We start from the raw sequence: 23,630 nt of genomic DNA, 5'->3' as shown, positions 1-23,630 counted from the left end.
TCTCGTAGGTTGGTTGTTTATCTGGTAGTCGTCCTTGATATGGGTTTCTGTTCATACCGTGGAACTCGAGGGGGTTCATTGAGTAGTTGCAAATAGTCTGGACTCCCATAGAATAGAGTGTAGTCAGCTTTTCTGACATTTCCACGCCATATTGTCTCATCGTATATGTTCACGCGCAGCGGTTTTGAATTGCAGGTCCATATCGTGGGTTCGCGATAGAAGGTCGATTGTGCGTAGATTTGCGAACATGATTGTGTCCAAGCTGAAGGCATAATCCATTGCAGATGCCCAGATACAGGAAGGATTTTTCCAAATGACAGTTATTCTGATCCATAGTTGTATTTTGAGGCGCAGAGCTGCAAACAGGCCCAAAACGGCACGACACCGTTTGCGTCCAGGGTTCCATGAAAGTGGTAATGCGCTCCGCCATGACACTGAGGACTGTCGAATGGTGATCATATCAGCACCCATGCACGTAGCATCTGGTGTAGCTGGTTTCCAAACTTGGGTCTTTGGCAGTTGTGCGGTTTCTCCGAAAATAATGATCCAGGCGTTTGCAACGATCTTCGAGCAGGCATTGAATCTTCATCTCCTAGGCCCAGTGGGCACTGAAGTCGACGCCCTCATAGTTGACATCATCGATTTGAGCATTATCGAAAAGGGTCACCATAAAGGAAGCTCCCAGGCAGGCACTGACATTCTGTGTTTGCGCATGCCATCTATAAGAATGGATAAGGTAGTCTGTGAGAAAGAAAGGAATATAAGAATGTTACTCTTGCGGAATGACGGCGATCAATCCGAGCGTCATAATCCGACACTTAGTGACAGATAGGATTGAGCATTGGACCTTTAAGATCAGTATATAATCAACAACGATGAGATAGTTGGATGTACCGTGAAAGTGCCGAACGGAAATAAAACCCGGGTTTACGGCATTCCGGATAGTTGCATGGTTAAATCTCCGATCGCGTGGCAGATAATTCCGAGGGAAAATGGAAGGATGACAGTGACGCAAAATGTGAGGTTGTGTAGCAGAATATGGCGAATGTAAATAATAACCGATATGAAGGAAATCATCAGTTTGGATTAGATGGAGTAGATGGAGAGAATTCGAGTGGAGAGGAGGAGAGAAGAAGGATTGGGATATTTATCATACCATATTTAGTGAATGTGATACTATCCAATGCAAGTGAAGCTCTATTCTAGATACTCGAGATGATTGTGAATGCCCTTGGACGCTCGCTGAGAAAGTATCAAGATAGCCATATATTGCTAGGTATGCGCCGAAGCGAATGCCATTATAGACATCTGTGCCTAAAGCTGTAGCATGTAGAGTATGATGAAACCATTGGATACCAACTACAAATGCGACTCCCTCTTAGCATCATCATTCCGACAAGCATCCTCAGCTTCTACCGTCTTCCTCCACACCTTTTCCACCTATCAAAATCAGCATAAGTACACTGCCGGATAAAGTAGACATACATCGTAATGGTAAAGCCAATCATGATCATTGTTCCACTTCTCAGCAACAATAACAGACACGGCCTCATCAAAGCTAGTTGCTTTCTGAATTGCTGCGTTCGATGCAGCAAAACCATCCAAGATTTCGTACTAGACTTATTAGACAGCCATACTAGGATAGAAATATAGATCTCACCATAGCATTGTAATGTGGCGTTCGGACTCTGTCGAATAAACCCAGTCCGTCTTTTATCGAATAGCCTCGACTATACGCCCATTCGACAGCGCGACTGAGGACGTAGACGTCTTCAAGTGCGAATCCGGCTCCAGCGCCTGGGAGTGTCAGTTAGATCACGTATAGATATATCTGACTTACCAAATGCCCCGGATAATGCTTAAAATGATTAGCTTCATGAAATCAGACTAGAACAAATACTTACGATGCGACGCATCACCAACCAACGCAATCGAAGCATGCGAAACGACCTTTTCCAATCGCGGTCCAGAAAAGAGAGCAAACTTTTTCACTTCCGTGATATTATCCAGGACACTTTTGAGCATTGGAGAAAAGTCCTATTTCATATTAGTATGTGTCCAGGGGTTGAGTAGCTGATATTCCTACCTTATATCTCCAACTGAACTCGTCAACACGCGCATCCTGCCCCCAACTCACCGGCGCACTCTCCTTGGTTTCTGGGACTCGTGCTGCAATCTCGTATACATTGTTATTCAGATTACATGTATACAGGCGGTCAGCCGGACCGTGCCAGAAGGTGACTGCGTCCGGGAAACCGGGAATGTTTAGGATATCCCTGGCATCGGCGAGAGCACGGTATGCCGTCATGCCGGTGTATTCGAGTTTGTGATCTGGGTATGCGAATTGGCGGACGACCTATATTCATTATTAAAAAGGGTTTATGTTCATGAATTCAAGAAGGACTTACTGATCGAACGCCGTCTGCTCCGATGAGAAGATCGACTTGGTCGGTGTGACCGTCTTCGAATTGTAGGGCTAGTCTGTGAGATGGGAGTTGAGTAATATGTGTCAGTCGACTGGATAATCTCAGTTTGGATTGATCGACTCCTTTCAGAAGAGCTTTCTGGAGAACAGATCGAAGCGCTCGAGCATGGAGATATCTGGCGGGAGTTCCTGGCTGTGTTAGAATATCCCATAATGGATGCTATACACATACCCTCCTGTCCACTGGAAAGCAGCAGCTCATTCGTTCTACCATTTCTACAGCAAATACATCAGCCCTACCCATAATACCAATTAATCAACCCACCGATGTTGAACCGCATGTCCATCCATCGCCCGAAACAAATCCTTCTCTTCCAGGTAATCATACACCCCCAGAACATCCAACATCCGCCATGTATTATGCTGAATGCTGATTCCAGCCCCCACCTCGCGCAGCTCGCGAGCCTGTTCGTAGATTTGCACATCGACAAAAGGCAGTTTGGCGAATTCAATGCCTGCGCCCAGACCTGCTGGGCCGGCGCCGATGATGGCGACTTTGAGTTTGGGTGGTGCTGTCATTCTGGGGTTTCAGTGTTTATCATGTATTTTGAAGGGGGGATGTGTCTAAAGGCCATTATAAATTGATAATAAGGATGGCGTGATTGGAGGTGGAAGTTGCGTGGAGGCACGGTATAGTGTCTATATTGAATATAATATATCGATGCCCCTGCACTGTAGACATGCAAGCTGCCTTGTGAAAACAAGTCCTAGATCGTCTGAAATAAGCCTTTGGGAAATATCATAAGGTGAAGCTAAAGCTGATTATACAGAAGCCCAGTTCTAATTATAGTGCACTTGGTTATAGGATATGACCTAACCCAAGTAGATTAGTTTTGGACACTTTCATCCTACACGTGACTTCCTATGTGAAGATGGTAATCTATCAATAACCATGTTAGCCAACATAGAAAACATCGGAAACCCCTCGGAATATCCGAAAACGTACATACCACAGATAGAGTTATCCATGACATTATCAGAGATAGCGATAACTGTAAAAGTATGTAGAATATGATTGGCCAAAACAGATGTAACTCCACAATTTGCAATTGTTATCTCGCCAATCTGACTAATTTTCAAAACTTGCAAAATGCACTCCATCCGTGCCGAAACCCGAAATCCCGTCGTCGAAATTTCCGGCTAAAACAACGCCGTTGATTTAGCATCAACGGTCCAAAATCTGTCATTCGCTTTCAAAATGAAATACATTTACTCATTAGAATTTACACCTAGCTTCCACTACTCATATCCCACACACTATATTTACTAGTGAGTGGTGGAATGAAAAATGGACGAGGAAAAACAGGTCACAACACACCAACAGCCCGTCGGCAATGCCTATGCGGGGCTAAAATGTGACCCTCAGTTCGAGGTCGTCTGGGATGTCGATGATCCTGAGGATCCTAAGAACTGGTCGGTGTGGTATAGGGGGTTTATCGTGGGTTTGATTTCGTTTTTGGTGACTTGCGTGTATGTTCACGGGTATACACCTACATTGTTTGACATAAAGTATACTAATCGTGGACAGAATTCTATACTCCACATCGTATACGTCCGGGGTAGCAGGGATCCAAAAGTCCTTCAAGATATCCTCCGAGACGATTGTCTTGCTGGGCTTGACGACGTACATGTTGGGTCTGGCGATTGGGTGTTTGATTCTGGCACCACTGACGGAGTTGTACGGGCGACGGCCGGTGTATCTGATCACGACGGCGTTGTTTGCGCTGTTGATTATTCCTGTTGCGCTGGCGCCGAATATTGAAGCCGTCTTTATCAGTCGGTTTTTCGGGGGGTTCTTTGGCAGTGCGACGATTGCCGGTGGGCCGGGGAGTGTGAATGATGTGGTGAGCAGCAAGCATCGAGCGCTGGCGTTTAGTTGCTGGAGTGTTGGGGCGATGAATGGGCCTGTTATTGGTATGTTTTCTGATCTGACTTGAAGGGAATCATGGCTGATGGTTTTAGGTCCCATTATGGGTGGTTTCGTGTATCAGTATCTTGGATGGCGATGGATCAACTGGATCGTTCTCATCTGCGTCGGAGTGGCGTTTGTGGCTCTTCTTTTCACGAAAGAGACATACGCGCCTGTTCTGCTCCGGGAGAGAAGACGGAAGAGACAGCAGGAAACCGGCGACATGCGATGGTGGAGTCGATACGACAACGAACTGTCTGGATGGGAATTGCTGAAAATCAACCTGACCCGACCATTCATCATGGCTGTTTCTGAACCAATCTGGTATGCCCACTCTCCCTTTACACCAATCAACACATGTTAACGAAGACAGCCTCTTCTGGAACATCTACGTGGGCATCATCTACGCCGTGCTCTTCCTCTGCTTCGTCGGCTACCCCATCGTCTTCCAAGAAAACCGCGGCTGGTCCGCTGGCATCGCAGGGCTGGGATACGTCGGAATCGGACTCGGCATCGTGATAGCCGTCACCAGCGAACCCCTCATCCGCAAACTCATCCACAACACCCCCCTCGACCCCGTCACCGGCCAACTGCCCCCCGAAGCATCCATCCGCCCAATCTGCATCGGGTGCTTCCTCATCCCCATCGGCGAGCTGTGGTTCTCCTGGACCGCCCGCGCGAGCATCCACTGGATCTGCCCGATCCTGGCGGGCGTCTCGTTTGGCCTCGGCAATGGGCTCGTGTTTATCTATGTGACGAATTATCTGGCGGGGAGTTATGGGATGTATGCGGCGAGTGCGTTGGCGGGGAATTCGCTGGTGCGGTATGTGATGGGGGGTGTGTTGCCGTTGGCCGGGTCGAAGATGTATCATGCGATGGGGGTGAACTGGGCAGGGACGATGCTGGCGTTGGTGGAGATTCTGCTGATTCCGATTCCGTTTGTGTTTTATCGGTATGGGTGGAAGATTCGGCAGAGGAGTAAGATGATTTCGAAGATGGGTTGACACTAGATTTTAGACATGACAAATATCTGAATGGAATGAACGTTTCACAGATGAGTTTGATCTCTGTACTACAGATGCGGTGTAACTGTAGCCGTGAACCAGGGTTTCTGTCACTGAATTCTATATTATAGTTCACCTTACCCCCCTGCGTTGTATGTACTAACCGTGGTACTTCATAGTGGATACCACACCTCATCAGAGTATAAAAAGCTACAAGACAGATAAAGCCTTCAATCTACCTTACTAGTATGAAAGCATCAGTCAGCGACAGAAACTACGCGACTCATCTCTTAACAATTCATTCTTGAATTCGTTATCCGTGGTGGATCAAATGTACCATCCAACAAGATTCCCGTAGGCAACTTGCCAGACAAACATAAGAAGCTTGATATTGTATTCAGGTTATAGTGTAATCGAGATCGAGAATTTATCAAGAATCTAAACCTTCTGGTCGTTGATGCCAACCAAGTGGACCTCGCTGGAAAGAATGTCAGTCTGGGTTATTTCGAGATTGTATTCGAGGAGGACACTCACAAGACGAGAGTAGAGTTGGCGGGGATGACAGGGGGGAATCCACGGGCACCGTAGCCGTAGTCACTAAAAACGATGCAGTTAGCGCTGTCCATCGCCTGGACGGATGATTGATCACTTACGGAGTGATGGTCAAGTAGGCCTTCTCACCCAGACTCATCTGGGGGACACCTTCTTCCCAACCTAGATGTTATCATTAATGGCTGCCTGCGAGGTGATGGCTTCCGGCTGGGAGCCCATACCTTTGATGACACGTCCGACACCGATTGGGGTCTCGAAGGCGGCATTACGCTTGTAGGAGCTGTCGAACCTGTTGATCACGGTGTGTTAGTCAGGCTGATAATAAAGCCATCCTGAAGATAAGAGTTGAAACGTAGACGTACTCGGGTCCATTGGGAGTCTCCAAGTGGCCCCTGTAGTGCATGGAGATATGGTCGCCCTTCTTGGGGAAGTTGACGCCGTCACCGGCGGCAGTGGTTTGCTTAGTGACACCCATTACGATTATGAATGATGGAGATGATTCAATTGATGATGGTTGATGATGGAGAGGATGAATTGGAGAAGAAGAGGGAGAGAAATGGCAGCAAGTGGGGTTGAGGGGTTGAGCAGCTGGTGTGGGGCTCGGCCGGAAAAACGTGATTAGGGTATAAACCAGCGATGCTGATTGGTTCACTGCGGCAGCTCTCGGGACGGAGTTGGATAGCATCATGATATTCATCTATTGATAGAAACAATTATACGCATGAGGGAATACCCACTGCCGCTGATCCTCCCAGGCATAGTCAGATGGAGGGCGAACATTTTCCATCCCCAGATTGCGCACCACTCGTAGGATGAATCTCGAACGAGCATGAGTAACCTCCATGGAAGTCGGGCAGTCCGGGCAATCAAAACGTTTGTCATGTGTGTACAGGAAGTCGAGTATGTCTCGATGAGGGCAGCAGTTTATAGACCTTCCACAGAGCGCCTTGCCGATATCATGCGGCCGAACAATATACTCCACAAAAGCAAGCAAGTACTGATCCTCACTCAAACCAAACGAAACCTCGATATCGACATTTGCCCATGGGTGATTTGTAACAGTACACTCATGCCATGTGACACGAGAAGCATATCTCATGCGCTTCAACATGCCAAAAACCTGGCGTTTTCCTCGAAGAGTCAAATGCAGACAATCACATAGAATCACAACACCAGGGTATCGACACGCTCTATCCTCTGGCTGCAGCATGCGCTGCTTGAAGACGAACTCTCTCGGCGGATGTGCCTTCAGGCAGGAGGAACAGTACAGCCAGTGTTTTGTCTGTAGGCGATGAACGAGAAGATCACGCCGTGCGCTGGTCAGATGGTTTGACCTGGTATAGCGCGCTTCGTCTAGGAAGACTTTCGGAAAGCCCAGTTCTTCATCTTTTAGTACCCAGCTGAATTCCTCGTAGAATGCTTTGCGGGTGAGTGCGAAACATGCCTGCGATGTCAAGGATAGGGAGTTGAAGATCTGTACGCGTAGTTCGTGGGGGAGTTTGAATATCGTTGGTTTTCTGCGCAGAGAGCTGAGGATGCGACTCACGATGTGCCAGGGTAGAATTGTCGATAATAGAGACATTGTGGGATGATGGTGTTATTGAGAAGATGTTAATTTCAATGTCAAGTGAAGAGTCTGCTGGATGACGACAGAATCCGTCATATATGAAAACAGCGATTAGACACCAATATTCAGTCTATGTAAAGGTATTCAACATCACAGCTTCGCATCAATCCGACAGATCATATAATTCTCCGGTCTAATCATCATCAGCAAAATTCAATATAAAATAGACCAGATACTCACGTCTCATTATACAACCGATCAAACTCCTCATCCGCAACCCCCATGCAATCCATCCCGTAAATCCCCCTCTGCACATCCGCATCCGCATACCTATCTGGAACAGGTCCTCTTGTATTCCCCTTCAACGCCGCAAATTGACGATCGCGCTCGTCCTTCGCAGCCCCCTCGCCTAGATACATCGTGCGCCCAGACGCAGCAGCCATTTCAGTGAGCGTGTCAGCCCGTCTTTTACGGATTTGTTCGTAGACTCGAAGAGCACGGCTGATCGAGTCCGGTTGTGTATCTGGTAGCCGGGAGAGCACGACAGCAATGACGGCTGCGTCTTCGATTGCCTGCGCGGCGCCTTGGGCGAGATGAGGCAGGGTAGGATGGCATGCATCGCCAAGAAGAGCAGTGCAGTGGTGGATCCAGGTTGGGATGGGGTCGTGGACGCGGAGTTTCCATTCACAGATTTCGCCGTCGGGGGCGTAATTGAGCATTCGTCGGACGAGGGGGCAGAAGTCGTTGAATGTGTTTAGCATGGCAGATTTCGAGCCACGGGTGGTATATGTTGCATCTGTGGCGGATGCAAAATTGGTATCTAGTTGTGTTGTTGCGATGTTGTAGATGGAGTGGTTGGAGATGGGATACGCGATGATCTGTCTCTTCTCGCCAATCCAGCGGGTGATTTGGTTTCTGTTGATGAGATTTAACAATTCAGGGTCATCCTTTATCTGGTCTTTATGCAGCATAATTCTATACGCAGCTTGGTTAGTATCCCGTATACCCGCTTTGATACCAAGAGCATTCAGCATCGCAACTCGAGTCTTGCTTTTCACCCCATCAGCACCGATGAGAATATCCGCTTCAACGCGATATGCAGGAATCCCGGAATCCCGAGGAAGAACAGTAAACGAAGGCAGCGGACCAAAGGAGTTGATCTCCTCTGCGCCAGAGGAGAAGTGAAATGCAATGGCGGGCTCTTTTTTACACCCGTTGAACAGAGCATTTGCCAGTGTTGATCGATGGCCAACCATATGCGGATATCCATATGTGGGCTTGATATGGTCGAACGAGACATCGGCCAGTTCGGAATTCGTCGATCCAACTGATTCGTTCAGTATAGATTCATCATATAGAATGTAAGAACCCACCCCGTACAACAGTCTTTTCAGCTTCAACAGCCTCCCGCTGGATCTCCTCCCACACGCCTAGACGGTCTAGAATGCGCGACATATTCGGTGCTAGATGGATGCCAGCGCCCACAAAGCCGAGATCGTGCGCATATTCAAAGACGTGGATGCTGGTGAAGCCTGACTTGGCCAATGCAAGAGCAGTAGCCAGACCACCCATGCCTATCGACATTAGTATAGAAGAATAGAGAATCAAAAGTACATACCAGCGCCAATAATGGCGATTCTCAAGTCCTGGATTGATTCTGCCATTTTGATTTCGATAGTCTACAGAGGGAAGTAAGAAAGAAATGGATGGATCGGGGAGTAGACTTATATAAAGCTATACCAACTTACATTAATGATCTCACGCACAGACTGGAGCCACTGGATTCAAAGTCAATCGTACTGAATAGACCCGTTGAAGTCAGAATGCCATTCCACAATTGACAGCAGATCCCAATTGCCAGCATTAAGTGAGCTGATTTCTGTGCATATTATCTGCTAACCAATATCATACTGACTAGACAAGAATACGACAGCAGAAAAAGACTCACTTGAAACAAGACACTGAAGACACCACGATATCTGAAACAACCAACTTCGATCCAAATCGACCGTTCCCCTTGGCATTTGGCAACAAAACGTCGCAAATCAAGATTGATAAAACTAAAGCTGTCAGCCATCGTGGACTTGCCCTACTTGGCTATGTCGGACACGGTTCATTCCGACGATCGCATTTTAATTTTTATCTGATAATCTGGAATGGATTCGGAATTGACGTGTGCCACTGATGAAGATAGGAAATTATTATTGGATGGAGATTGTCGATCACCCCACTTGGCGATGGAAGCTTGATTGATGATTTTTGATTAAATTGATTATCAGGGGCTTTTTTACCGTTGAAGCTGTTGTCTTGCCGATGGAACTGCCGATTGCTCCGAAGTCGGTGGCTAGTTGCCTTTTTCTTTCTTTTTTCTGGATAGTCTGTTTCAGATGTTTCATTTAGAATCCATTAGACTATTATTACAATTACATACTATTCTATCTAACTTATTTATTCTTGCGGTATTCCCGGTAGCTCACCATCATGTAGCACGTCGACGTCGCCACTCCCAGCACGGCCAATCCAATCCCCATATACAGAGCGCCCCGGTATCCCTTTAGAGTGTCCTTCCCACCGTCATTCACATGCGATTCGACGGTTCCGGCAAACCCAAGACCGATGGAAATCGAGTAGTTGACTGTGGTGGCGACGAGGGAGGCAGCCAGGCCCTGGTGTTCTTTGGGCATGGAGTTGCTGAGCAAGAGAATGCCAGAGGGGAAGGACATGTCCCTGTATATCGATTAGTGATGTTATAGAAAGAGGGGGAGAAAAAGAAAAGAACGTACATCCCCCACGGAGTAATCAAACTCGTAAAGAAGGTCTGACCCCAGTAGATCTGGTTCACTGGCACAGTGGCAAACAGGCACTGGCCGATGGTGAAGAAGCACATGGCGCAGAACATGATCATGCTGGGAGGCACGAAGCCCAGCAGAATGCCCGTCACCATGGATGCAATCGCACCCGATACGGCAGCACCAGAAAACTTGGCCGTCGCGAGCAGAGGCGAGTTGTTCAAGATGACCATCTCAAACTGGTAGTAATAGTAGACGATAATCCCGAAACTCGACCATCCTGTCGCAATGCAGCCCAGCACCCAGGCCATGTCGCCCGAGAACACTGATCGAGGCAGCAACGGGCATTTGGCCGATCTCTCGACAATCGCAAACACAGCCAGAAGCAGAAATCCGACAATCAGCAGCACGTACGTGTAGGGGTTCTGCCATCCCACGAGCGGCGCCTGGTTCCACGCAAAGTTGACCAGCACCAGCGCTGAGATCCCCGTCGCGGCACCCAGGAGGTCCAACCGCACAATCGAATTCAGGCCATCTGTGAACTTGGGAGGAGGCATATTGGGGATGATCAGCTGGCCGAGTGCAGCGAACACAAAGCACACAATCCCCATCACCCAATACCCCCATGGCCACCACACCCACTGCGCGAAGATGGACGAAAACACTCCGCCCACGATATACCCTCCTGGCGCGGTGGCCCCGAACAAACTAAACACCATCGCCTTGCGACGACCGGGAGGATACGTCCGTGCAAAGATCGCCACAGCATTGGGGAGAAGCAGCGCAGGCCCAATCCCCTGAAATGCACGGCAGCAGTCGTAGAAAAACCGGTTCGACCACACACTGAACCCAGCCAGAAGCGACCAAAGCCCAAACCACACAAAGCCGATGATGAACATGAGGCGATGGCCGTAGACATCTCCCAGACGGCCGGCGACCAGAATAAACGTGCCCACAGTCAGACTGTACGCAGCTGGAAACCAACTCAGCTCGCCAGGATCGGACGTGCCAAAACTAGGCCCGATGATATGCGCCGGCACGATTCCCACTGCCAGTCCAGCCTGCGTCATGAACTGTCCCATACACACGAGTGCGACAAAGACGATCTCTTTCGACAGTGATTGTGGCGGTTTGATGCTGGATTGCGACGTTTCGAATCGAGTGAGCGCTTCGGGATCCTTGTCGCTGTCATTCTGTTCCTTCTGAGGCGTTGGACTCGGATCCGAGTCTGATTCCGAGTATCGCTGGGCGAAATTCTCTTGGACGGGCGTTGCAGTGCCCATTTTGACGACTTGGTGAGAAAGTGGACAGAGAAAGAGCAGCGAGACAAGCGCAGATTTATTTATATATTAATTTATCATCAAGAGGAAAAAGACCCTAACGGTCTGAAGCCGAAGTGGAGCGGCGCTTTTCCGCAAATTACCAAGCGACCATCGATGGACTTAATAAGACGTGACGAAGAAATTATCAGTAGTGGATGCGGTCGAAACACGGCAGAGATCAGGCCAATTGAATATGCAGCGTTTACGTGGAATTCATTTGTACTGCAGGAAGAAAAAAGAAAGCGAGAAAAAGAAAGGAATTTTTTTTTTGAAGAAATGGAGCTTATCTCCGGTCGTGGCAATTGATCTCGATTTGTTCACAAAGAAAGATGGTTTTTTGGTGCTTGTGCAGACTGAGTAACTGTGTAGTACAAGAATATTTTACTCTGATCATCTTAATTATCTGATTCATTATTCGTGTCATCTAATATCATCCATTGAATATCTGGTCTGATCTAGATTGCCAAAGGGGGATTTCCGAGACTCCCTTTCCCCTAGGAGTGCTCCGTCCTCGTATTTTGCAAACTTTCTGCAATTTCTATTCAATATAACTATGCTACCCATATTTTATAGGTTTAAATATCCAACTATTTCAAGAATGTAGATGCCATTAATAATCTTTCTTATGGCGTGTGGCTACTTTTCATCATCGTGTACTAGTGAGTTGTGCTAATCTGAGTCCCTGCATGCTGCATCTGAAGGACGCTACTATCGTCACCATAAACGGATTAGCGACTCACTGCTTAAATTGATTTCATGCTTGATATTATGGATCCATTGCAATAGGAATAGTAGTTTATTTATGAAGAGTGATGGTGAGTATTGTTACTTGCCTAACACATCTACTAATCCTTCCACATACTCCACTAATCTCAATATCCATCTCAACTATGAAATTTACTGGAAATATTATATTTGATCTGATACGTCTTCTAGATCATATAAACGTGTGACATCAGATAACTCGCTAAACAGTTTGGATCCGTTGTGGACACAAAAATAAACTCTTTCTTCAACTGTAGTGTAACCATCATCATCTACACAACATCATCACCACAGTGGCAACCTGCCCAGCTCGCTTCGGATTCGCCGTTGGAGACGCACTCATCAAATACACCCATTATTTCCCCACCAATATGACCGGCCTTGCCGCACAGTCGCGAAGGTACGACCCACAATACACGCAAGATTCCTTCGTCCTTTTCGAACTCATCACGGACGCACACCTCGACGAGTGCTGAGATCACGCAGACACCACATGCTGCAACTGTGACAGCGCCGCCAAGCGACTGTTTCGACCCCGCTGGACTTTCTGCATGTGGTGGGCGATCCGTTCGTGAATATCTTGATCAACACGACCTGTAATAAGGAGGAGTGTAAGGCGCAGATCGCACGATCCAGTCGCGCAGGGCCCAGGTGACGCTGGCGAATCTATATGGTTGGCGAAATACGATCCCGCAGGCTACGATGGGGATCGAAGTCTGTGTTGTTTGAGGTGCAACGGAGGGGGTGAAGAAGTGTGGGCGATGTAAGATTATCGTACTGTGAGAGGGGGCATCAGATGTTGGATTGGGAGGAGCATAAGAAGATTTGTGTCGCAGATGCATCGGATGCAGAATCATCTCATCGACTTCATCATCATCAGCCGAAAAATCTGACCCGCTACTCTCTCCCGGCGCCACAGCGGGTATCGTGAGCGGCAGCGTCGAAGCCCTCTTCTTCATCTGGGCCCGATGACATCGCTAGAGATTAAACACTGACTCTACGGTGAAAAGGCCAGTCAAATATCAAATGTCTGCTCCATTGTTCAATAAAGAAAATCGATAGTATGCATGTTGCTGGCCTGGCTTGATATAGTGTTCTCCCGCCATCAAAATGAAGAGCAAGCCATTTACATAACCACCCAGGAACTAATGTGCCATAGACTCATCATCATTCATGGGTCAACCTGAGCCTAACCCAATTGTCCAGTTGTTCGACAGATACTGGCATCTAGATCGTATGCGGTGCCGGCGTCAACTTCACCATGAGCTCCGGCTTCTCCCAAACCACAAACGACAACTGATCAATCCAACCACGAGACTCTGGTGCCAGTTCCATATCGAAGTTCCAAATCATGCGCGCGAGGATCAGCCGCATTTCAGCGTACGCCAAACTATCACGTCGGTTAGAACAGACTGCGCAAAGAATTGATAAGAAGAAGAACGTACTTGCGGCCAAGACAATTCCGTGGACCAAGACTGAACGGTTGAAAAGCATGTCGCTTGTCCGAGTCAAACTCAGGCTCTCCGAGAAACCTTTCTGGGATGAAAGAGTCGGGTTCTTTGAAGTTCGATGCGGACCGCTGCGTTGCCAACATCGGGACTCCAACGGATGTCTAAACAAGAGACCTTGCCGTCAGCAGATATATAAAAGTATTCCTGGCTTGTCAACTCACACCACCCGGAACCCATTTCCCACAAATGTAGTCACCCTTTCCTTCAACCATACGAGGGAAACCGAACGGAACAGGAGGATACATCCGCAAGCCCTCGTTGAGCACTGCCAACGTATACTTGAGCTGGTTGACAGCCGACCAAGTAATTTCTTCCTCAGACGAGAATGAACCTCGGATCTCTGCTTTGAGTTTATCAAGAACACCAGGCACAGTGAGGATATAATAAGTCACCCCGGACAAAAGGGTCGCAGTTGTCTCCGAACCAGCAATAATCAAAACATAAGAATTCGACACGAGTTCATCAATAGTCATACCCTTCTCACTACCATCATACTTGAGTACGTTGCTCAGAAAATCTGGTCGTTCGGTTTTGTTTTGAACCCGCGCTCGAACCTTGGCCTCGGTGAGTTCGTTCTGAGCTTTCTTTTCTTCTTGTACCTTATTGGGGACAACGTATTTCATCAAAATCTGTCCACCGGGAACCCTTCGGAGGACATTCGCCCACGCAGCCGTGCGGAAGTGGCTGAAGATGACCGCAACCCAGAAATGGTATTGAGAGGTATCCAAACAGCCAAATGATTCGCCGAATGCTAGATCGCCAATGATGTCGAATGTAGTGAAGTTATACCAACGAACCATATCAACATTAGCATCTCTGCTGACGTTGTCGTTGATCTGTTCGCGCAACCGTTGGATAAGAAGATCAATATATCCCTTGACAATAACCTCTTGTTTTTGAAAACTGCCTTCAGAAAATCCATGGGACAGTGAGCGTCGATAGCGACCATGGTTATAGTCATCGGTCCGTAAGATGCTTGGTGTACTGTTAGGTCCGACGGAGACATGGCGCTGATCCTTAGGTCGTTGTGGTTGACCAGGACGGATCCCATATACCTCTTTCCATGCCTCGGCATTGGTAAAGGTTACATGGTCAGGACTGAGACGAACGGCCTCACCATATTCTTCATGTAGCCTTTTGGCTTTCATTGGAAGCTTTCCACCCAATATTATACGGGCAAGCGGTATTGAAGTTGCTGCATATAGCTTTGGACCAGGAAACGAAGCGAGAGGATGGAGGTATAGATTGTAGATGATGGTTCCGACAAGGTAAAATATCCCCTATAATATTATCGTTAGTACAGATTATGGAACGATAGGGATTATACACACAAGCAAGATAAATAAGCCAGGTAACGCAATAGCCGGATGGACACCTGCTGTATAAGCTTTCGCAAGCTCCGCAATGTGTTCCACGGAAGATGTCATGATGGTTGGTTCACGCCGCAGTCACTATGAGAGCAGCAACAACAAATAATCTTTGAATGTGTCAAACCAACACTAGACAGTGTTAATGCCAGAGAGTTCCTTGACCGTGAGAAAACCGTTGCGGATTTATATAACAGCTGGTCTGTGTCAACCCCACAAACTCGGCGACTGTTGTCTTCCGAAATCCACCAAGTGAGGATAGATGCATATAAAATACACTCTCGGGCCATTTGATTCGGAATTTCAGTATCGGAATCAATTCTAGCCGATTATGCCAGGGTAGTAAGGCTTGATTGGATGTAGGTAGCCCGCATATATCAAGTTCGCCCACCTTTCGGTGCCTTGTTGACGCCGAGCGGCTCTTATTCTCCTCCACGTCGATGGAACTTGCAATCATTTGCTTTCTATGTAGCTTCTTAGTCGAATTTTTTTCAGGTCCACGACGCGGAGAAGTAAATCATACACCCCATGCAATTAAGAATAACCAAGCGAATCGAGGATCATGAAGTCAGCTGCCGATATGGGTAGTAACCCAAAATTATCATCTGGCCAAGAATCCAAAGATCCCAATGAAGGCATAGGTGCAGACTGCATTGCATTTGAGCTGTCGTCCGAGGAAACAAACTGATCCTCGCTGATGATTCGGCTAGGCTGATTGTTGCAGTGACTTGCCGTTCTTCTCTGCAGCACTGTTTGGTACCAGATTCGAACACTTTTCCACTGGTTTAATAGACTTTGGAAGTAATGTGTCTGCCCTTGAGGTGTGCTCGTCATTGAAAACAGTTCCTGGGTGCGCGTGTAAAGCTGTCCGAGATAAGAGTCCAGTTGAGCGATACGAGCCGTGGATTCATTATCACAAGCAACTACGTCGATAGTTAGGGATATCTTGCTTGCTAGCATAATCATATAAGTGAGCTGTCGCCAGTCGAATGCAGTCCAGGTTTGCATTTCCACGAATGGAAGTGCTACGGTGCGTTTCATGTATTTCTCTACATATGCCAAGCAATCGAACATAATGGCCACGCGGGTTGCTGAGAATGGAGGGTTTCGAAGATTCCCGTGGAGCCCGATTTCATGGGCATATGCTCCTACAAGATCTCCCCAGGTATTGAGTTGTGCTAGTCATTCGAAGTCAGTATTTCAGTGCTTATATATTAATAAATGTGAAACGCACCATGTTGGGATAGTTCAGGCAAAAGGCTTGCTCTCCATGAAGTGAGCTGGCCATCTAACGCTCTAACCACCATTTGTACTTTGTCATCGCTCATGGAAAGACTGTGGTCAGGATCACCGTAGTCAAAGATGTTATAAACTTCATTGACAATCCGCAGAATTTGAACAAAATAGACCAAGGCCTTGTCGGAAGAGACTTCAGCATCTTCTCGTATCGAGGTAGCACATTGTTCCAAGTAGGTTGAAAATGCGAGTGGTGACTGTTTTCGGCACATGAGAGAACAGCTTTCCTTGTGTCAGCGAATTCAACATATAGAACAGTTTAAAATGAGAACATACAGTGTAGAGAGAATATAAGCTCCTACTAGAGCCCTCCTAGCTTCGTGGCTCCAGAATCCGGGTGTCTGATGTGCCACATGCTCTGATTCAGGCTTCGAATTTAGGATCAGATCATGCTGTGTCGTTCCGCGCAGTGGCTTTCTATTAAGACCGAGATCAAATATCATTGTAACACAGAGTGAAGCCAATCGATATGCCTGATACTGACTAGATTCGGTGACGTTGAAGTGGTACCTTGAGCGGTTAGCATCACAAAGGAAGAATCCAGAAACAGTTACATACCAAGCTAAGTATACCAGCAGACCCTGCAGTATGTCCAAGTTCCGTTCACCATTAAAGAACCTTGTCCCCAGATCCTTTAAGTAAAACTTCTCGAGTGCAATCTGAAGTGTCCTTTTTTGCCATGACGCGACAACAAGTATGGCTTGTAGCAACATGGGCCGCTCTTGCTGCAGCTCCACTACGCCCAGCCTCTGGGGAAGAATGACACAGGGAAAATGCTTTTCCGACATCTGTCGATAAGTCTGACATAGGATCTCCGCTTCAGTAAATGTTATCAGTCCCTGGGTTAGAGGATCTTGGTTTGTGATACTTGATTCCCTCAAGGCCGACGGCGCAGTTAGGGCTGGGGGTGTGTCTGGCAAACGATGTTGCGGTTGGTCCGACAATCTGTCAACGAGACCACCCACCATTTCTTCCAAATTCATCATCCGAGCATGCACTATACCCAGGTCAGATTATTGCCGTGCAATATTAACTTTATTGTTCGCGTATACTTACATCGGCTCTGTCGCTGTCGTTGCCGAACTTCCGGAATAGTGCATTCTTTACCATTTTGATGGCACCTATCTTGGCATTCATAGAGGATCAGCCTGATTTGCCACAGCAGAGAAGGAAGAGTATTGGGGATGACTGAATAACCGACCTGTGACAGACGCCAGCAGCCTCTCGACTGGCTACACATCGGAGCTTCTTCGCCTTGCACTCAGCGCAGGCGCGGCGTGCTTTATGGATATTGCTTCGTTCCATCACACCCAAGATGTCATCATTCTTTGGATAGCGATAATACCACGGATAATGATACAGTCGACAAGCTGGTGATGGTGTCTCGACTCGGAGGAAAGTGCTCTAGAGCCTCCGAGGCCGGGGATCCGGTCACGTGTGCTGTCATTCTTTCGGCTTCGGCGACAGTTTAACCTCCGAACCTTATTTTGGAGGGTCACGTGGTTTGATACCCTGCATACATTCACTCAGAAAAGAAATCTTCAACAACAGAATCACCAGAAGAAAGCCGAAAGAAGCCCGATATTACCGGTCGGGTAAATGAGATTCTGTATATAAGTGGCAGTTCTCTTTAAAATGAGTAAGTGAACGACCTTATCACTGGCGGCTACGTTCTCGAGTAAATATATCTTGGAGCTAACAAGATGGAATTATCAAGCAGACCCATCGCCAGTTCGCACAGCCTGCCAAAAAGACCATGGCGAGTCAACGTGACCGACTTTCAGAGAATCGTCGCCTATCCATATCGTGGTAGTGGCACAACCGATGATCCATACATTGTCGAATGGCTTGAAAACGACCCCGAGAATCCCAAAGACTACAGCGAGACTCTGAGATGGAGCGTGACGGCGTTGATAGCGACAATGACACTCTGCGTTGCACTTGCATCGTCAGCATATTCCGGCTCAATTGGATCTCTGCTTGAACAATTCCAGTGCAGTGAAGAAGTGATAATTCTGGGATTATCTCTTATGGTTCTAGGATACGCCGCTGGACCGCTGCTGTGGGCTCCTATCTCCGAGTCAGCTGGACGTCGCAATATATTTCTTCTTTCATACGCCGGATATACCATATTCACAGCGGCTTGTTGTGCTTCGCAAAATGTCTGGACTTTGATTATTCTCCGGTTCTTCACTGGTTTATTCGGATCCAGCGCCTTGTGCATTCCTGGTGGACAAATTGCCGACATGTTCTCAGCAGAGCTTCGTGGTCTGGGAATCGGTGTCTTTTGCCTTGCTCCATTTATTGGACCAGCGCTCGGTCCTATAATCGGCGGATTTTTGGGCGATGCAGGGGGTTGGCGCTGGGTGATGGGCTTGCTGGGCATCTTTGCGGCTTTGTTGACGCTTCTAGCATTCATCTTTATGCCCGAGACATATGCCCCTGCGCTGCTGAGAGCAAGAGCTCAACGCCTTTCGCAAGCTACCTCCAAAGTCTACCTGACCACTCAAGATGCTGAAAATCCGATCGACTTCAAGACCTTGGTGAAGCATGCGCTTTTACGACCATGGGTTTTACTCTTTCGTGAACCCATTGTTCTAAGCCTCACGGTTAGTCTTTCTCTAGCGTATTGAAAAATCATTTACTAACTTGGAAAAAGGTCTACATGTCTGCAGTCTATGGCACTCTGTACCTATGCTTCGCCGCGTTCCCAATTGTGTTTCAAGAGAAACGAGGCTGGAGCGCTGGTATCGGTGGCCTAGGATTTACCGGAGTTTTGATCGGTTTACTGGTCGGAATCCTCATAATCTGCTGGGATAACAAGCGATATGTCCGGATATATCGAGAAACGGGTGGTTTCGCTCCACCTGAGTGTCGTTTACCCGCCGTTATTGCGGGAGGAATTTCAATTGTCGTTGGTCTTGCCTGGTTTGCAGCGACGAACTCTCCCAGCGTGCATTGGATCGTTCCTATTCTGGCTGGAGCACCATTTGGAGCTGGGTTTGTGCTGGTATTTATATGTTGTGCCAATTACCTGTTCGTGGCCCTATACTTATACAAAACCATCTGCTAATACTACCAGAATCGATGCATATGTGATCTTCGCAGCTTCAGTCCTCGCAGCCAACTCGGTGATGCGGTCTCTCTTTGCTTGCGTCTTTCCACTGTTCACGACTTATATGTTTAACGTACGTGGAGCATTCAAAGTCCCCATCGAAACTCGAACTGACTAGGATTTAGGATATTGGAATCCACTGGGGCGCCGCAGTCCCCGGTTTTATCGCCCTTGGATGTTTGCCGTTTCCTGTCCTGTTCTACCTGTACGGTGCCAAGATTAGGGCTCGGTGCAAATATGCTTCGCAGGCAGCAGAAAATTTAAAGGGAACAAAGACGCAACTAGGACATCAAGACTCTACTGAATTTGAGGACAACATGGCAGGCAAAGTCTGAAGCGTGAAGTACGCGAAACGACGGATTGCATGGAGATATTGGGGTTAATATGGATGCGATTGCGGTATACGTGGGATAGCCTTGACTGTCTAGATAAAACCCGGGACTCTGGATCGTTAGAAATAGATTAATAGATATAGATATCGACAAAGAAAATAGAATTGCGTTGAAACTGAATATAGCTGCTGCCTGAGGCATGATAGCTGTGACGTCTTCCCACACGCACTAGCCCCGATATGGCTAGACCGATATCCGGTCTTCTACAGGACATCCGGACATCACCAATCTTGCGACTGATCAGCATGGTAAAGCATGATAAAGAAAGTTGAATATGGCTGGGGATATCGATCAGAAACAGTCAGAAGCAAACGCTGCATCGGCTAGTCTATCCAGAGACACATGTCTACTCCTGAAACCACCAAAGAAATGGACCCTCGAACACCTCCAGATAGCCAGAGTCCAGCAGGAAAAAGTCTCTCTGGACAAAATCGTCGATTTGAAATTCGTACCCCATGATGATGATCCAGGTAGGTCGTTCGCTGTCCAATCTACGGCATCACAACCTGACACGCATCAGAATTCCAGCGTCTGGAAAGCTTACTCTGCGATCCAAGCATGGAAAGCCGCGACAAGGACGATCTCCCATTCGAGCAAGACCCATTCAAATTCTTTTTCGGCACGTTACGTAGCTATGGCGGCTGGTGCGATTCCATCGAAGACGCACGTGGCGAAAACTTTGTCAATCACGTTATTAGAATGATTCTGCGTGAAATGTATCCAGATCTTACCTTGTGCGTTTTTAACCTTAGGTCAATGCAACGAAACGGGGCGCTTTCTGACATTTGTGTAGATATGCGACATCATACATGCGGCTGGGTATTGATCTTCCTTTCATGAAACCGAGGAGGAAACAGTGGGTTGATGGTTGCATATCAAGATTCTGGAAAGACGAAGGGTTATTTGGTGTCCCTCTTGCTCTTATCTCAGTGAGTTGTCTACTATTACGGTATCATTCATGGTCTGAGACCTCGGCAGATCATACGAGAGTCTGGCGATATTGGAATGGCAAGATACGAGATCCCACAAATTTTGATGCAGGTGAACATGGCCTACAACCAAAATCAAAACCTGGAGGAATACTCCGGATACATAATCAGCATTGATGGATACCGCTTCACCTTCGGCAAGGCTACCGTATCCCCAGAATATGTCAAATGCATCTACTCTGGCAAGCCTGCATGCGAAGACCTGCAGTTTCAGCGTGGCCCAAGCTTTGATATTACTGATCGAGCTGAGAGAAAGGAAATCCTGAGGATCATCATGGGCTTGGCTCGATATTTTGTTCAACGAGCAGAATTCTTCTTTGCGGGACATGAGTTTTAAGGAGATTCGATGTCATTCACCAAGATATCAAGAACCAGAAGATACGTTCATTCACAGCAATAGACTAATTCTACAGAATGCAAAGCAAGAGAATTGATAAGTAGTGAATTAAGAAGTTCAGGCGTGCTCCACATTACCAGTGAATGTGCCTCGCTGCAGCTCATCCAAGATGTTTTGCATATAAAAGCCCTGAATCTCAGGACCCTGAGGAATCTACGTCCCGAAATAGTTTGACTTCCCAATTGTTCGAAGATCAAGAAAGGATTTTGCGGGATGGGAGTAACTGCAACGGGGCCAGAAATGGCCGCAAGGAACAATCTCAACAAGAGAGATAGCATGAACAAGCAAAGCCTGCATACCTCAGGATCGCATTGGGACATGGTCCATTTGGATGCACTGCATGCCTATCGGGATGACAATATCAGTCTCGATAGGTTCTTCTCTGATGAAAACTCACAGTTTCTCCCGAGTGATAACGACCCAGGTATGTTTTGAATGACAGAAACTTCATGACCTCTACTCACATAATGCAAAGTCTACCAGGCCTTGAGAGCAGAGATCATCCAGCCCACTGAGCACGATCTGAGAATATGGGAACTGAGCCAACCTAGATTTGCCGGCAATCCGTTCGAGGACTTTTTCGATAGTTTGGCATCTGCCATGACAACGGGCCCGGCAAGTGGCCAGAGCGGAGACTCAGGATCAGGCTCTTCTGGTCAGGAAGAAGACGAAATTCATTCCGAGGATGCTCTCAAGGAGCTTGTGAGGGTGGTACTTCGGAGGGAAGGCGGCCGACTCAATGGCACCTGGTCGCTCGCAATGTTCGGGAATACCACTACCCTTCGAAGCCATTTATCTAACAGTGCTACAGGAACCGCGCGCACTTGAGCACTCCGCTTTTAGTGGGAACGACTCACGAGCCCCGTCATGCGATCAATGATGGGGGCATCACACTGGCGCGATCAGGTCATGGGGGCCATATCCACCTGGGACACCGCCCGATTGTATCCTTTGAGGTAAAATTCCAATATCAAGAACATGGCAAATACTCAACTTTTGACTTGCTTCTAGGCAAAGAAAAGGAACCCTGCCGGGAGGCACTACCCCACTGACCAGTCGGAGCCAGCTGTGTCGGCCATACGCGGCCAGGAGTTTTCGGAACTGCTGGGCCAGGCGTTTGTGTGCTCTGAAAGAGTGGACAACAAATGGCAAGACCATGATGGATGGTTGATCTCCATCCACGGGACTAGGTTTAGACTCGTGAACGCCTTTTTCTCAGGTTCGTATCTGGGCCAGGTCAACAGTCCCATTCTTCGTGAAAATCAGCGTGCTTTTGTCTGGGGTACCCGCCATTATAACCTCAAGTCACCAATCGATCGGTGCCAGGCTATCAAGGCTGTGATCGGATTGATCCGGTTCTTGAAGTTGGGAGATGTGTCCAACCACCGTCTACGCACAGCTAGGGGATAGCCTTTGGGAAGGGGGCCTTTTTTTTTTTTTTTTTGTTGGAATTGTCGATTATGGTGATATTATGAGCCCCGGTAAACCCTGAGACAGTAAAGTTTTGAAACATATTCCCGTAGAGAGCGAAAGGGCCAGTGAGGATCTGTAGAGCCGGCATGGTGAGGTTCGATATATTGCGCACTGTCTGTCGTCTCGCCGGTTGTCTGCAGATTAGGGAAATGCGCAGATAATTTCAGCGGGTTACCAGCGAGGTGGAGACTGTTGTATTTTCTCAAACCTGGCGTATTAATCGTGTCCATCTCAGAATTCTCCATAAGATTAAGACGGCCGACGCTGTCCAACGCGATACCACCCAGATTCATCAGCCCCGTATTCGTGATATCGATGTTCGCCGCCTCATTCAATCCATGGTCAAAGCCGAGTGTCCGCAGCTCAGGCAGAGCAGTGAATTTGATACTCCCCACGCTGACGAGCAAAGGAAAACTGAGAGTATAGAGAATTGTCGTACTATCGATTTTGAAAGTCGACCCGATCGAGGTGAGGTTTGGGGCGGATATGGAGCTGACGTCTGCGCCATCACAGGTGAGGCTTCCTGTGATTTTCTGAATGCCGTTGAGTGTGATATCGCGGCTGGAATGGGAGCTGATTATGAATTCGCCAGAGACCGGTGCTGCAGGTTTTATGTGCTATTGACTGGAAGTGGCTTACTATGCTGGGTGTAATTCCCTTGTTAGGATCTGTGTTTGTGGGTGAAGCTGGAGTATTC

At 47.7% G+C, this 23,630-nt stretch overlaps 11 protein-coding genes across 11 annotated transcripts; 4 read left to right on the top strand and 7 right to left on the bottom strand.

Moving 5' to 3' along the window:
• Positions 1 to 1,359: 1,359 nt before the first annotated feature.
• Positions 1,360 to 3,004, bottom strand: ASPWEDRAFT_115369 (uncharacterized protein; the record flags this gene model as incomplete). The annotated part of the gene is made up of 9 exons (XM_040828577.1): positions 1,360 to 1,440; positions 1,486 to 1,614; positions 1,661 to 1,797; positions 1,841 to 1,858; positions 1,905 to 2,037; positions 2,087 to 2,356; positions 2,418 to 2,614; positions 2,658 to 2,701; positions 2,751 to 3,004. The coding sequence occupies 9 exons, from the start codon at positions 3,002 to 3,004 to the stop codon at positions 1,360 to 1,362; spliced, it is 1,263 nt and encodes a 420-aa protein (XP_040687113.1).
• Positions 3,005 to 3,628: 624 nt separating this feature from the next.
• ASPWEDRAFT_43495 (MFS transporter) lies at positions 3,629 to 5,451 on the top strand. Its single transcript, XM_040836038.1, has 4 exons — positions 3,629 to 3,955; positions 4,014 to 4,399; positions 4,448 to 4,718; positions 4,768 to 5,451. Exons 1-4 carry the CDS (start codon positions 3,774 to 3,776, stop codon positions 5,396 to 5,398), a joined length of 1,470 nt encoding a protein of 489 aa, XP_040687112.1. The 5' UTR covers positions 3,629 to 3,773; the 3' UTR covers positions 5,399 to 5,451.
• Positions 5,452 to 5,836: 385 nt separating this feature from the next.
• Positions 5,837 to 6,425, bottom strand: ASPWEDRAFT_53378 (FKBP-type peptidyl-prolyl cis-trans isomerase; the record flags this gene model as incomplete). Its single annotated transcript, XM_040837875.1, has 5 exons — positions 5,837 to 5,876; positions 5,933 to 5,995; positions 6,052 to 6,112; positions 6,172 to 6,239; positions 6,313 to 6,425. 5 exons carry the CDS (start codon positions 6,423 to 6,425, stop codon positions 5,837 to 5,839), a joined length of 345 nt encoding a protein of 114 aa, XP_040687111.1.
• A 222-nt stretch (positions 6,426 to 6,647) lies between these two features.
• On the bottom strand, positions 6,648 to 7,984 carry ASPWEDRAFT_185812 (uncharacterized protein; the record flags this gene model as incomplete). The annotated part of the gene is made up of 2 exons (XM_040832101.1): positions 7,758 to 7,984; positions 6,648 to 7,710 (listed from the first exon to the last, which is right to left on the bottom strand). The coding sequence occupies exon 2, from the start codon at positions 7,530 to 7,532 to the stop codon at positions 6,648 to 6,650; it is 885 nt and encodes a 294-aa protein (XP_040687110.1). The 5' UTR covers positions 7,533 to 7,710; positions 7,758 to 7,984.
• Positions 7,668 to 9,181, bottom strand: ASPWEDRAFT_174839 (uncharacterized protein; the record flags this gene model as incomplete). Its single annotated transcript, XM_040831280.1, has 4 exons — positions 7,668 to 7,710; positions 7,758 to 8,844; positions 8,891 to 9,091; positions 9,136 to 9,181. 4 exons carry the CDS (start codon positions 9,179 to 9,181, stop codon positions 7,668 to 7,670), a joined length of 1,377 nt encoding a protein of 458 aa, XP_040687109.1.
• A 720-nt stretch (positions 9,182 to 9,901) lies between these two features.
• ASPWEDRAFT_160185 (MFS transporter) lies at positions 9,902 to 11,920 on the bottom strand. Its single transcript, XM_040829782.1, has 2 exons — positions 10,301 to 11,920; positions 9,902 to 10,244 (listed from the first exon to the last, which is right to left on the bottom strand). Exons 1-2 carry the CDS (start codon positions 11,587 to 11,589, stop codon positions 9,962 to 9,964), a joined length of 1,572 nt encoding a protein of 523 aa, XP_040687108.1. The 5' UTR covers positions 11,590 to 11,920; the 3' UTR covers positions 9,902 to 9,961.
• A 1,498-nt stretch (positions 11,921 to 13,418) lies between these two features.
• On the bottom strand, positions 13,419 to 15,538 carry ASPWEDRAFT_621454 (cytochrome P450). Its single transcript, XM_040838618.1, has 4 exons — positions 15,236 to 15,538; positions 14,066 to 15,184; positions 13,839 to 14,005; positions 13,419 to 13,783 (listed from the first exon to the last, which is right to left on the bottom strand). Exons 1-4 carry the CDS (start codon positions 15,329 to 15,331, stop codon positions 13,621 to 13,623), a joined length of 1,545 nt encoding a protein of 514 aa, XP_040687107.1. The 5' UTR covers positions 15,332 to 15,538; the 3' UTR covers positions 13,419 to 13,620.
• A 267-nt stretch (positions 15,539 to 15,805) lies between these two features.
• ASPWEDRAFT_174836 (fungal specific transcription factor domain-containing protein) lies at positions 15,806 to 17,677 on the bottom strand (the record flags this gene model as incomplete). Its single annotated transcript, XM_040831279.1, has 5 exons — positions 15,806 to 16,449; positions 16,506 to 16,789; positions 16,844 to 17,077; positions 17,126 to 17,564; positions 17,620 to 17,677. The coding sequence occupies 5 exons, from the start codon at positions 17,675 to 17,677 to the stop codon at positions 15,806 to 15,808; spliced, it is 1,659 nt and encodes a 552-aa protein (XP_040687106.1).
• A 593-nt stretch (positions 17,678 to 18,270) lies between these two features.
• ASPWEDRAFT_115587 (MFS transporter) lies at positions 18,271 to 20,017 on the top strand (the record flags this gene model as incomplete). The annotated part of the gene is made up of 4 exons (XM_040828596.1): positions 18,271 to 19,176; positions 19,227 to 19,603; positions 19,650 to 19,755; positions 19,808 to 20,017. 4 exons carry the CDS (start codon positions 18,271 to 18,273, stop codon positions 20,015 to 20,017), a joined length of 1,599 nt encoding a protein of 532 aa, XP_040687105.1.
• Positions 20,018 to 20,348: 331 nt separating this feature from the next.
• On the top strand, positions 20,349 to 21,485 carry ASPWEDRAFT_43487 (uncharacterized protein; the record flags this gene model as incomplete). The annotated part of the gene is made up of 4 exons (XM_040836037.1): positions 20,349 to 20,544; positions 20,595 to 20,808; positions 20,868 to 21,003; positions 21,053 to 21,485. 4 exons carry the CDS (start codon positions 20,349 to 20,351, stop codon positions 21,398 to 21,400), a joined length of 894 nt encoding a protein of 297 aa, XP_040687104.1. The 3' UTR covers positions 21,401 to 21,485.
• A 215-nt stretch (positions 21,486 to 21,700) lies between these two features.
• ASPWEDRAFT_185805 (uncharacterized protein) lies at positions 21,701 to 22,870 on the top strand (the record flags this gene model as incomplete). The annotated part of the gene is made up of 4 exons (XM_040832100.1): positions 21,701 to 21,884; positions 21,936 to 22,221; positions 22,272 to 22,416; positions 22,472 to 22,870. 4 exons carry the CDS (start codon positions 21,701 to 21,703, stop codon positions 22,868 to 22,870), a joined length of 1,014 nt encoding a protein of 337 aa, XP_040687103.1.
• Between the last annotated feature and the right edge of the window lie 760 nt (positions 22,871 to 23,630).

The sequence above is a fragment of the Aspergillus wentii genome (assembly GCF_001890725.1).
Source record: "Aspergillus wentii DTO 134E9 unplaced genomic scaffold ASPWEscaffold_6, whole genome shotgun sequence".
Taxonomy (NCBI): Eukaryota; Fungi; Ascomycota; class Eurotiomycetes; order Eurotiales; family Aspergillaceae; genus Aspergillus; species Aspergillus wentii.
This window is presented reverse-complemented; position numbering and strand designations above follow the sequence as displayed.